This window comes from Cavia porcellus, unplaced genomic scaffold, assembly GCF_034190915.1.
Source record: "Cavia porcellus strain 051 isolate PalLab524CR breed Dunkin Hartley unplaced genomic scaffold, mCavPor4.1 scaffold_6, whole genome shotgun sequence".
NCBI lineage: Eukaryota > Metazoa > Chordata > Mammalia > Rodentia > Caviidae > Cavia > Cavia porcellus.
The window spans coordinates 92,458,108-92,470,268 of NW_026947489.1; the positions used below are offsets into that span (position 1 = coordinate 92,458,108).

The 12,161-nt window shown below is 60.6% G+C and overlaps 1 protein-coding gene and 1 long non-coding RNA gene across 3 annotated transcripts; one reads left to right on the forward strand and one right to left on the reverse strand.

Annotated features, from left to right (window-relative positions):
* The first annotated feature begins 682 nt into the window (after positions 1–682).
* Positions 683–8,487, forward strand: Grb7 (growth factor receptor bound protein 7). 2 transcript variants are annotated; one of them, XM_003466926.4, is made up of 15 exons: positions 683–866; positions 3,870–4,026; positions 4,114–4,264; positions 4,375–4,531; positions 4,626–4,747; positions 4,837–4,914; positions 5,213–5,350; positions 5,573–5,683; positions 5,897–5,995; positions 6,188–6,268; positions 6,360–6,476; positions 6,599–6,659; positions 6,750–6,837; positions 7,864–7,957; positions 8,090–8,487. In XM_003466926.4, exons 2-15 carry the CDS (start codon positions 3,875–3,877, stop codon positions 8,234–8,236), a joined length of 1,596 nt encoding a protein of 531 aa, XP_003466974.1. In that variant the 5' UTR covers positions 683–866; positions 3,870–3,874; the 3' UTR covers positions 8,237–8,487. The 2 variants fall into 2 exon arrangements, with proteins under 2 accessions (XP_003466974.1, XP_063107559.1); XM_063251489.1 differs by having other exon boundaries at positions 5,636–5,683.
* On the reverse strand, positions 8,441–12,161 carry LOC134476552 (uncharacterized). The gene is made up of 2 exons (XR_010048334.1): positions 9,381–12,161; positions 8,441–8,652 (listed from the first exon to the last, which is right to left on the reverse strand). It is a non-coding gene; the product is annotated as an uncharacterized LOC134476552 (long non-coding RNA).

Sequence of the window (12,161 nt, forward strand, 5' to 3'; positions counted from 1 at the left end):
CTCAGCCCCTCTTCGTGTCCCCATGTTTGCAAAGGTTGGAAGGACAAGCCAAGGGCACTGCTTTTCAGGGATCCCCTGGAGTTCTGGCCCAGAGGCTTGTCTAACTCTGCCAAAATCTCGATTTAATTTAATTTTATTTATTTTTGGCTTGTTTTTGGAGACAGGGTGTCACTATGTGTTCAAGCTGGCCTTTGGCTCACTTTCGTAGCCCAGGCTGGTCTCGAACTTGCAGTGATCCTCCTGCCTCAGCCTCCCGAGTGCTGGGATTACAGGCGTTCGACACCACTGACACCACGCCAGACTCAACCTGTCAGTTTTAGAGGAGCAGGTGTGACCTGGACTTTGCTCATGAGGAAGGGCATCCTTGGAGGCCTCTGAGAGGCTGGGATGCAGCCTGGGTAGAGGTCAAGGGGCAGAACAGGTGGCTGCGCACTTTTCTGCTGGACACCGATTTCGCAAAGGGCCTTTGCCCTGGGGGTGGCACTTGGAGCTGCGGATGGGGCCCTGTTTGGCCAATGAATTTGGCAGCGCTGGGCGGGGCGTGAGGACGAGTGGGCGGGTTTTCAGAGATTGGGCGTGGTCACGGCCGGGTTTTCCAGCTCGGGGCCCGCCCCTCCCCGGGAACCTGCCGCTGGGGCGGGAAGACTGGTGGGCGTGGCCACTGTAGTCCCCGCCCCTCTCCAAGCTGCCCGGCCCCGCCTCCACCTGCCCAGCAGAATTTGAGTTTCCCTGGGCCTGGAATCTGGTTTCGCTGGGCGCCTTCCTCCCACCTGTAGAGAAGCGGAGAGAACCAGGAACCCAAGTCCAGTCCCCGCGGTCCCAGTCAGAGCTGGACGCGGTCCTGCTGCTCGTGCGGACTCCTCCAGGTGAGGACGGAGATCGGCTCCGCCGCTGCTGTCCCCAACCCGCCGCCCGGCCCCCGCAGATCTGTCGCGGGCCAGGCTGGGGGCTGAGGGGACGGGACAGGCGATCGCCAGGACCCCCCTTCCCGCTTGGTCATGCAGGGGCGGGCTGAGCGGGGAGATAAGGGCCTGGTCTTCCTCCTGCCGGGTGTGCAGCCGCCAGGTCCAGAGAAGGTCCGGGGCGCGCGCTCCACCTTGGGGGCGCGGGACAGGTGGGATCGCAGGCGGCCTCTGGCTTCCCCCTTGCAGACCCATCCTCCGCCCCCAGGGTCTCCAAAGCCATTTGCTGCCTCTCATCTCTTTCCCCTATCCTCAAGTCCAGTTAACCGGGGCGGGGGCGGACAGGCGGGGGCTCCAGCTGCCCCCCATTCCCGGAGCTGGAAGGGGTCGCTTATCCCAGTTCTCCTCAGCTCGGGCGCCCCAGTGGAGGACCCTTCCCTGCCCTGGCCCGAATCCTCAGCTTGATGGGAAGGTGGGGACGGGTGGCCCGGGTTTCCCTGGCCAGGGAGGCGGGATGGTGAGTGCTGGGCCGGGGTCCTCCGTGCCGAGGGCGGGCTGTGGCCTGCGTGTCTTGCTGAGGCCGAGGAGGGTCTGCTGGCTGCACCCGAGTCCCCAGGGCAGGCTGGGGACAGAATGCCCCCGGGAGGCTTGACAAAGTGCTCTTACCCCTCTACCTCCCACGAACACCCTCAGGGGCGCTTAGGCTGGACTCTGCTCTTCCGTCTCCCCTTGATACCCTGCTAAGTGGGGGGGGGCCCTCCTCGAGGCAAAATAATGATTAACCCCACTGAGGAGACTCCAGCATTCTTTCCAAATTAAACTTTAAAAGCGCTGCCCCCCTTCTCCCATTGGGTGTCTTTTCCAGGCTGAGGGAGTGGGTGGGACCTCAGTACCCTAGGCCCTCCCCCAACTCTGGGTCCCCGCCGGGCTGGCCACCTCCTCACCTGGGCCCTGCTCCCCCAAGGTTAGGCCCCTCCCCCACCGAAGGTTAGCCCTTTCCTGCGGGTCCCGCAGCACGGGTCCCCCGGCCCCGCCCCGCCCCGCCCCAACCCAGGAAGCCGGGAAGGTGGCCTTGTTTTCTGGTGGCCTTGTTTTCTATTGGCCTCAAACACTGGGGCCGCCACCCGCCCTTAGGGCCAGCCAGGTGGGGCGAGATTCAGGAAGTAAACAAGCTGGGGTGGGAAAGAGGGTGAGGCTGGGGCAGCCGGGGCAGGAAAAGGCCGCCGGGAAGCCAGGGCTGGAGTCCTGCCGGCGGGGCAGGTTGACCTGGGGGGCTCAGACTTCAGGCTCCCCCACTTCCTCCTTCCCTCCCAGTGCTCCCCATCTGTGGTCTATGGCAGACCCTGCCCCTTCTTCCCTGGCCCCCCTGGAAGGAGAGGGGCAGGTGACTTGGACGGTGGGTGTGTGTCCCCCAACCCCAGCCTCTCCCCACCGCTGCTCTGGGGGTCTTTTGTCCCATTTCTCTGTCTGTCTGTCCATCTGTCTCCTCCTGTGTTTGATCTTCCACTCCTGCCCTGCTGGTTCCATTGACCAGAACATCCCTTGAGGAACTTGGCAGGCTGCAGCCCCAGAAAGAGCCAGCTGGGGGAGGACCCGGGGTCAGGAGCCCCGGTGCTACATGGGGGGGCCGGTGGACACCACTAGAGGCTTGGGACCGAGGGGGCCACAGATTGCAGGTCCCACCTGGCCTGGAGCTAAGCCAAGGCTGGGGAGGAAGTGGTGATGTCAGAGGCCCCCACCCCCCAGGCTGCAGTGGGTTAGGGGGGAGGTTGTTTGTTTCTACCAAGCCAAGAAGCCATGGATGAGTCAAGGTTGAATGGAGAGCCCGGGGCAGTGCTGTCCTGCCCCTCCTTGACTCACCTGTCCCCTCACTGTGAGCTCAGATGCCTGCCCCGGCCTGGCAAGGGGATCCCCAGTACCCTCACTGGCCCAGTTTCGAGGCGGGCACCATCTGCAGTCCTCCCAGGTGTCTGAAGCCTGTGGGCTTTGTGGCCCCTGGGGAGGAGGTGCCCATGCTGCCCCACCCCACCCTTCATCTTGGTCCTTACTTGTCCTGGTTATCTGTGGGCCTCTAGATGCTAAGCCATGGGTACTACTGGCCCTGCCTAGAGCACCGCATGCCCTCAGGCAGTGGGTGGATAAGACTGGTGCACAGTGTTGGTGCAGAGGACTGTTCAGTGTGAATCCAGGAAGGCTCCTCAGAGGAGGCGGCCCCCACGCTGGCACTCAGGAAAGGGCTGGGCAGGATCACGGAGGTTAGGCCTTCTCCTGCCCTCCTGGTCGTTGCCCTTCCCCACTGCCCTCAGCCCTGCACACACCACCCTTCTCGCCACTTGGCTGAACGCTGCCACAACAGGCTTGGCAACTGGGCCTGGCAGGGGACGCTGGGAAACCCCGGGGCAGCGGCCCGCACCAAGAGTGGCCTTGGCCTGACCTGAGCACTGAGCCCAGGGCGTGGGTCACAGAGCCTGAGGCTGTACCAGGTCAGGGGTGCTGGGACCTTGTCCACACTTTGCTGAACTGCTCCTGCCCAGGATGGGCACTGCGTGTGGAGTCCAAACATCAGACTGAGCTGTGGCTGTGGGCACAAGGGCTCCCCTGGGCCTCTGTGTTCCCTTTTGTAAGAAGGGGTTCATCCTCCAAGGACTCTGGAGACTCCAGGGAGATGGGGAGCAGGAGCCTGATGTGGTGTGGCAGACACCTGTAATACCAGTACTCTGGGAGGCTGAGGCAGGATTATAAGTTCTAGGCCACCCTGGGCAATTTAGTGATTCAATGAGACCCTGTGTCCCCCCCCCCCAAAAAAAAAAAAAAAGAGCTGGGGATATGGCTCAGTGCAAAGGCCCTGGGTTCAATCCCCATTATTACAAAGAAAAAGAAGTGGGGTGCAAGGACAGCTCTTAGGGCACCATGGCAGCTGTGTGGGCCTGTGTTTCCCGGGATGAGGCACTTCCTCTTCTTTCCCAGATGTCATGGAGCCGGACCTGTCTCCACCACATGCTGGCAGCCCTCCAGAAGACCTGTGCCCGGAGCCTGGGGCCCCACCCAGGACCCCTCCACCTCCTGACACACCTCTGCCTGGGGAGGCCACGAGGTCCCAGCCTCTGCCCATCCCAGCCAGCAGGTGCCGTGGGGTAACAGACGATGGGGTGAGGAGTTGGGAGGGACTGGGGGTTGGCGTTGGCTGATACAGCCCCCTCCTTCTGCCTAGGAAGCTTCCTGAGGAGGAGCGCAGGGCCGCCTCGCTGCCTTCCATCCCCAATCCCTTCCCTGAGCTCTGCAGCCCCACCCCGCACAGCCCCATCCTCGGGGGCCCCTCTAGTGCCAGGGGACTGCTTCCTCGAGACACCAGCCGCCCCCACGTGAGTTGTTCCTGGGGTTGCTCGGCCTCTGGGGTGGAGGTGGGAACGTGGTGGTCTGGGGTCCCTAGGGTACAGCAGTCACCTGCCTTGTGTTCTGTGCCTGGGTGCAGGTGGTGAAGGTGTACAGCGAGGACGGGGCCTGCCGTTCGGTGGAGGTGGCCGCAGGGGCCACGGCCCGCCATGTGTGCGAGATGCTGGTACACCGCGCACAGGCCCTGAGCGACGAGAACTGGGGGCTGGTAGAGTGCCACCCCCACCTGGCCCTGGGTGAGCGGGGACACAGGGAGCCCAGGGAGGTGGCCCAGGTGGAGGCCAGTCCCTGGCCGCGAACCCCAACCCTAACCCTGTGCCCTGACCACAGAGCGTGGCCTGGAGGACCACGAGTCCGTGGTGGACGTGCAGGCAGCCTGGCCAGTGGGCGGAGACAGCCGCTTCGTCTTCCGGAAGAACTTCGCCAAGTACGAGCTGTTCAAGAGCTCCGCAGTGAGTGTGGGGGGCCTGGCCTGGACCCCTGACCCCTGGTCCCTGACCCCTGACCCCTGACCCCCAACCCCTGGCCTCTGTCTCCCCAGCACTCCCTGTTCCCAGAAAAGATGGTCTCCAGCTGCCTTGAGGCACATAGCGGCATGTCCCACGAAGACATCATCCAGGTGAGGGGTGGTCCCCACCACATGCCTGACTCCCCAGAGTCCACTCCCTTCTCTGCCCCAAGCCAAGTGCTCCCCATGACTTTGAAAATTCCACCCCAGAATGGGAAGTTTAGCAACTTAGCAAGATCCCGTTTCAAATAAAAGATTTTGTTAAAAAAAAGGTTGGGGGTGCAGCTCTGTGTGGAGCCCTCAGCTCAGACCCCAGTGGGTTAGAGCTCGTGGCACAGCCCCTGCCGCAGGCCTGGCACAGGCACGGAGCGGGTCCACCTGACCCCCCTGCCTCTGCCCGCCATCACAGAACTTCCTAAACGCCGGCAGCTTCCCTGAGATCCAGGGCTTCCTGCAGCTGCGGGGCTCCGGCCGCAAGCTTTGGAAACGCTGCTTCTGCTTCCTGCGCCGCTCTGGCCTCTACTTCTCCACCAAGGGCACCTCAAAGGTGAGGTCCGGAGGTGCCAGCCTGGCCCTGCCATGCTGCATCCCTGCCAGAACTCTGGACTCCAGCCCTAGGAGGTGCCCTAGGGAAGGCAGGCTTCCTCTGTTGCTGTGTGACCTTGGGCATCTCCTGATTCCTCTGGTCCTGGGGTCTTCCCTGGCTTGAGGGCAGTAGGAGGAGGATAGGGTATCCCTGTACCAAGTCCTGCACGCTCGTGCCACTCAGGACCCGAGGCATCTGCAGTACGTGGCGGATGTGAATGAGTCCAACGTGTACATGGTGACGCAGGGCCGCAAGCTGTACGGGCTGCCCACGGACTTTGGCTTCTGCGTCAAGGTGAGGACCTGGGCCCTCCCTGGCCCGTGGGGGAAAGCAGAGACTCAGGCTCCACCAGGTACTGGGCATCCCCCCTTCCCCCCTGCGCCCATGCCCTGAGCTGCGGGAGAATCCCAGGTCCTACTCTGGTCCCCGGCAGGAACTGACAGACAGACAGACAGACAGATCCGTCTCAGGGCAGGCCTGAGGCTCACCCACTTCCTCTCCCACCAGCCCAACAAGCTCCGGAGCGGCCATAAGGGGCTCCGCGTGTTCTGTAGTGATGATGAGCAGAGCCGCACCTGCTGGCTGGCCGCCTTCCGCCTTTTCAAGGTGAGGCCCAGTCCCGGCAGGAGGTCACAGTGCTGCCCCACTCCAGTCTCCTGAGGGGTGCATCCCTGCCAGGCTCCTGAGAACCCCTGGAATCTGAGGACGCCGCTCCCCAAGGGTGCCCTGATCCTAGGGATGTCACAACACAGTTCTCAGGCCCCCATGACCTGGTCCCCTTTTTCCCCCTGCTTGTAGTTCGGGGTGCAGCTGTATAAGAATTATCAGCAGGCCCAGGCTCGCCACCTGCACCCGTCCTACTTGGGGTCCCAACCCTTGGTGAGTACCCAAGACACAGGGTGGGGTGTGTAGCCTGGCTTCGGCCCAGGGTCACCTTCTGATCCCTCTCCCCGCTGTCCCCTCTCTGCAGAGGAGCGTCTCAGACAACACCCTGGTGGCCATGGACTTCTCAGGTCATGCTGGACGTGTCATCGAGAACCCCCGAGAGGCTCTGAGTGCTGCCCTGGAGGAGGCCCAGGCCTGGAGGGTGAGGAGCTGCAACCCAGCCTCAGGCCCTGAAAGGGGTCTCATGTGGTGTGAGGGGAAGTGGAGGGTGCCAGGGAAAACCTCCAAGCACACTCTGACTCCCACACACCCACGACTCTGCAGAGAAAGACGAACCATCGCCTCAGCCTGCCCACCCCGTGCTCCGGCTCGAGCCTCAGTGCAGGTGGGTGACATCTGGGGTCCCCAGGGTGGTGGCTGCCTGAGTTTCCCTGAGCATTCCTGCCAAATAACTGTCTGCTTGCCCTCGTCCCAGCCATCCACCGCACCCAGCCCTGGTTCCACGGACGCATTTCCCGAGAGGAGAGCCAGCGGCTCATTGGGCAGCAGGGCCTGGTGGACGGGTAAGGGGCAGGGCCGGGCGGGCACAGGGCCAGGCTGAGTTGCCCTGTGTGAGCAGGTGTCACCAGCCTGTGGGTTCCTGGCTGCATGTCAGATGGAAACTAGACATGGACTGGTGCTTGAGCCCAAGGACAATTGGTACCACTGTCCACTGTCCTGTTCGGGGCCTTTAAAGGTCAGGGTCCCAAACAAAAAAAGGTCAGGGTCCCCCTGCTGGCCACCAAGATGTTACCAGTCATGCGGGCACCTTGGCTCAGTTTGTTAGGAATCACGCATTGGCAGTGTGACACTCTCCTAGTGTTAATGCTCCAGGCTTTGAATGGTGCAGCCGTCAGCTCCTAGCCTTGCTGTCTGTGGCCGACTGTGCTGGGTGGTGCCCCAGAGATCTCCGGTCCCCTGACATGCTGGTTCCTGCATCTCTGTTGCTCTCTGAGCTATCTCCGGCCTCACCTCCAGCTGCTGCCACTTTCAGTGGCAGGTGCTGTCAGCTCTTGGAGAGCACCAGCCCAGCCTGCTCCGCTTGGCAGAAGTCACAAAGGGGCAAGCATGCGCCCAGCATGGTGGGGCCTGAGCTGCAAGAAAAGAGGGGCAGCGCAGGGCTGAGCCCTTTAAGGGTGCAGGGGAGGTTGCTTTAGAGGAAATGAGGCTGCCTTGAACATTCCCCGCACTGAAGAGGAGGGTGTCCCCAAGATGGGCTCTCGGCTGTGGTCATCTAGGACAGGTCCACGGCCAGAGCCAGCTGTGGCCAAAGTAAATATGGCTGAGCATCCGTGAGCCGCTGACATCGTTAGATGGGCTGTGAGATGTTAGGAGCAGCTGCAGAAAAAAACAAAAAATACCTCTAGAGCCAGGCATTGGTGGTGCCTGCCTGTAATCCCAGCACTTGGGAAGCTGAGGCAGGAGGATCACCCCAAGTTTGAGGCCTATCTGGACTACATAGTAAAATCTTAGTGTCTCAAAACAACCAAATAAATAAAAAGTGCCTCATGGGAGCATGGGTCCTCTAATGCCTCCTGCTTTCCTGGCAGCCTGTTCCTGGTCCGGGAGAGCCAGCGGAACCCACAGGGCTTTGTCCTGTCCTTGTGCCACCTGCAGAAGGTCAAACACTACCTCATCCTGCCGGTGAGCACAACCCTACCTTCAGCCCCGGGGCTTTGCAGCTGGGATGGAGGGGGACCCTGACAGCAGGTTCCTGGGCTCCCTGTGTGCCCCTGTCTGTGGCCCCTGAACTCCACCCCTCTGGCCGCTCTGCAGAGTGAGGCAGAGGGCTGCCTGTACTTCAGCATGGACGACGGCCAGACGCGCTTCACAGACCTGCTGCAGCTCGTGGAGTTCCACCAGCTGAACCGCGGCATCCTGCCCTGCCTGCTGCGCCACTGCGTCACGCGGGTGGCCCTGTGATGGCGAGCACTGCCCTGGAGTGGATGGGGGCAAGGGAGGGTGGGGGCCCCCACTCCAGTTTCCTTCTCTGCCCTGCTGCCTCTCACCTGAGGAAAGCCCGAATGTCCCTTCCCCTCCAAGGTGCTCCGGGCCATTGCCCGGGACAGGGGCAGACCCGTTGGCCCCAGACCCCACACCCCTGTACAGACTGAGAGGCCAGTGATCTGTTTTATACTTGTGACAATAAAGATTATTTTTTGATACACCCATGATTTCTGGCTGGCAAGACCTGGTGGCTAGCAACAGGGCCAGCTGTGGTGCACGCCTGTTATCCCAGTACTTGGGAGGCTGAGGCAGGAGGATCGTTGTGAGTTCCAAGCCAGCCTGGGCTACAAAATGAGTTCAAGGGCAGCCAGGACTACACAGGAAGAGCCAGTCTGAAAAAAAAAAAAAAAAAAAAAAGGGCTGGGGATTTAGCTCATCGGCATAAGCATCTGCCTTGCAAGTGCGCGGTTGTGAGTTCAATCCCCAGTACTGCACCCCCCCCAAAAAAAAGAGACCCAGTGGCAAAGGTGTCAGGTGAGCCAAGGCCACACCTGTCTGTCCTGGGTGTTCCTTGGTTTCTTCTGTGTGGGTGGAGATGCAACCCAGGGCTGGGTGAGTGCTGCTGCAGGACAGTGATTCTTGAGTAAACAAGAGTTCCCGATGCCCAGCGTGGAGTCCGGCACATATGCATTAATGAGTGGGCAAGGGACTGTTATCCAGATGGACTTCCAGGCAGGGCCTGGACCTTCAGGTGACTGACAGGGCCTGGGGACTGGAGACTGAGAGCTGGGCTGGGGGGTGGGACAGAACCCTGACATGCATGGCCATGCACCTACCATTGTCCAGGCCAAGGAGCAGCCCCTGATCTCCCACAAGTCCGGGGGCCTCCTCCAGCCACCCCTCTCCTCCCCAGCCTCCCGTATCTGTCCTCCCAGCCCTGTGGGCACCTGGCCTTTTCCACTCCACCCTCCGGCAGTCACCTGTCCATCCATCCCTCTGGAATGCAAAGGGGCCCACAGCCCTGCCATCCTGGGCCATTTAGCAAAAGAGACTGTCTCAAAGGTGAGGGGGCGCGCTAGTGATAGCTCGGTGCTTCTGGGGTTCAGTCTTCAAAACTGACCATAAGAAATAATCCAGTTCCTCAGACTCAGCTACGAGTGTATCTGGAGTACAAGGGACGGCAGCACATGTGAAATACCACTCGAGCACATCATGGCCAGAATCCAGACCCGGAGACTATACAGCAGATGACCCAGTTTCTTCTTCAACAAAATGACGAGAAAAGCAAAGCCGGAGAATGTCTGGATTCCAAGAAATTCAGGCAGATGTGTGATGTGTGACCTTCTCTGATTCAAATCCAAACCCACTGCAAAATAACAGTCGTAACAGGGAAAACTCGAACTCATGAGCAGTTTCATGACTTTAAGGAATACAGTTCACTGTTTGCGATTTGAGAATATTGTGGTTATGGGGTTTTTCTTTCTTTTTTTTTTTAATCGGTACCAGGGATTGAACTCACAACTGCGCACTTGCAAGGGAGGTGCTTATGCCGCTGAGCTAAATCCCCAGCCCCTCTTTTTTTTTTTTTAAGCTTTAATATTTAAGAGCACATTCTGGTTGGGCATGGTGGTGCATGCCTGCAATTCCAGAGCTCTCTCTGAGGCTAAGGGAAGAGGATGGCAAGGTTGAGCTCGGCCTGGATGATTTAGTAAGAACCTATTTCAAAGTTAAAAAATGAAGAGCCTGGAGATGCAGGTCAGTGCCAAGACCCTGGTTCCATCCTCAATAGTGTAAAAACCAAAACCGAGATGCATTCTGAGGTATCACAGGTGAAATGACAGCATGGGGATAGCCAGGACTGCAGCCTGGCTCCAAGTGTGAAGCCCTGACCTGGGCTGGCCAGCTGGCTGTCAGGTTGTCCTCCGGTGAGGCTGATAGATCTGTCACCACCTGCAGCTCTGGCCACTGCAGTGAGCCCCAGGGCAAAGTTTAGTAGTCCTGGCAACCACCTGTGTCCAAGGTTCCCTGATTTGGGGTTAGGGGGACTCCACACATTCTAGCCAAGCAGATGAGGTGGTGGATTTCACACCATTTTTTTAGCAGACTCGAGGCAGGGACCAGGTGGCCTTCCACCCATCACCTACCCAGGTCTGTCCCCACCACTGGGTCCCCGGGACACTTAACTGGCTGGTGCTGGCTATGTGGCTGCCCACAGGTGCCCAGGTCCACTTCTGAGGTACAGTGCAGGGTTTGGGGTGGGGAGGAAGATGGGGCACCTCCTAAGCCAGTCCAGGGGTTTAGGTTGCACAGGAGACCCCAGTCCCTCACTGCCTTGGGGTTGGTCACTAAGCGGGGGGGGGGGGGGTCTCTGGGGGACTAGCAGGCTTCCATTTCACAAATGTGAAACTGAGGCTCAAAGACATCTTCCTGGGGTCACAGGACAGTTAGGAACAGTGAGCCCAGGGGGAAAGAGGTGGGATGAGTTGCTCCCTGCCCTGCGCTTGGCTGTTCATCTTCCAGAATGGACTGGACAGCTGGGAGTCCTTAGAGCAAGGGCACCTGGCCCTGGCACCGAGGTGGGTGGCTGCCGCCAGTGGCTTTTGGAGATGCCTCAGATGAGGGTGTGGGTGAGGGGCCCCCGGGCAAGATCTCAGCTCTGACTGCAGCCGGACTGAGGATGGCAGCACCGGGGGTCAAGGACAGGGCAGTGCAGGGCCAGTTCGCAGGAACCGAGGCCGCTCAAGCCACTCCATTAGGGCCATCCCACTGGATCCCTCTGTGGTACCGGCTGTGGGAAGTGGGCGCTGGGACCTCAGGGTTTGAGGGGCAACTGTGTGAGGGACAGGGAGGGGGGCTCCCATGACCAGCTGTGAGTTCCCCAGCATCTGCACTCCAAGTCTCCTTAGGAATAGGTGGAAGTGGGCGTTCATATAGGCATGATTCCAGTGTTGCCAGGGACCCCGGGACCTTCCGCCTCTTGGGTCCTGGCCCACTGGCCCTCTAGTGCCTCCTGGACCCTGTGCAGGCTCCTTCTCCAAGCAGAGCCCCCTGGCAACGTCACAAGAGAAGAGCTAGGGCGAAGAGGGTAGCTCTAGTGAGACCTCGGGAGGTTGCAGCCACAGTCCGGACCCATGTGCAAGGGGAGCTACGTCCATGGTCCATCGCCTACCCTTCTGCTCCAACAACGCAAGGGTGGCCTAGCACTTCATTATACTCACAGCTGACTTTTTTTTCCTTTTCTTTTCTTTTTTTGAGACAAGGTCTCCTATGCAGTTCAGGCTGGCCTTGAGCTCACTTTGTAGCCCAGGATGGTCTCCAACTCGCAATGATCCTCCTGCCTCAGCCTCCTGAGAGCTGGAATGACAGGCCTGCGCCACCATGCCAGGCTAATTTTGAACTCGCTGGCCTGGAATTTGAGATCCTCTTGCCTCAGCTTCCGAGTGCCGGATTACGGGCGTGTGCCTCTGAACTCTGCCCACTGAGGTTCCCCGTAGGCATCGCCGTCCCCAGGCCCGAGAAGGAGGCGGCTGTTCGCTAAGGCCGGCCCTCTTCTCCATCGAGCTCCTTGGGGTAAGGCTGGACGGTAGATGTGAGCGCCGCCCAGACGCGCGCCTGCAGCGACACTCAGCGGCCGGCTCGGGAAACGCGAGTGTGTGCTCGGCTCCCAGGCTCAGCTCGCGCCTCGGGAGGTCTCCGGGTGGCGAAGCATGAACGCCCCAGGACCCGGGCCCCACGCCCTCCCCTGGCCCGCCCGATAGCCCTGTGCGAGGCTCTGCGCGGTGACTCCCACGCAGTTTCACTTCTGGATCCGCCGCGTGGAGACCGAACATGGCCCGGGTGGGCAGCGGTGGCGACCCTTGTGTGTCCCGCGACCCCACCTTTCCCCACCCACCGCCTCCGT

Excerpts from the sequence above, each read along its gene's own strand:
- Grb7 (XM_003466926.4), top strand. The coding sequence starts at position 3,875 with ATGGAGCCGGACCTGTCTCCACCACATGCTGGCAGCCCTCCAGAAGAC. Across the intron at positions 4,027-4,113 it reads CTGCCCATCCCAGCCAGCAG|GAAGCTTCCTGAGGAGGAGC; the intron begins GTGCCGTGGGGT and ends CCTTCTGCCTAG. Across the intron at positions 6,660-6,749 it reads CGGCTCGAGCCTCAGTGCAG|CCATCCACCGCACCCAGCCC; the intron begins GTGGGTGACATC and ends CCCTCGTCCCAG.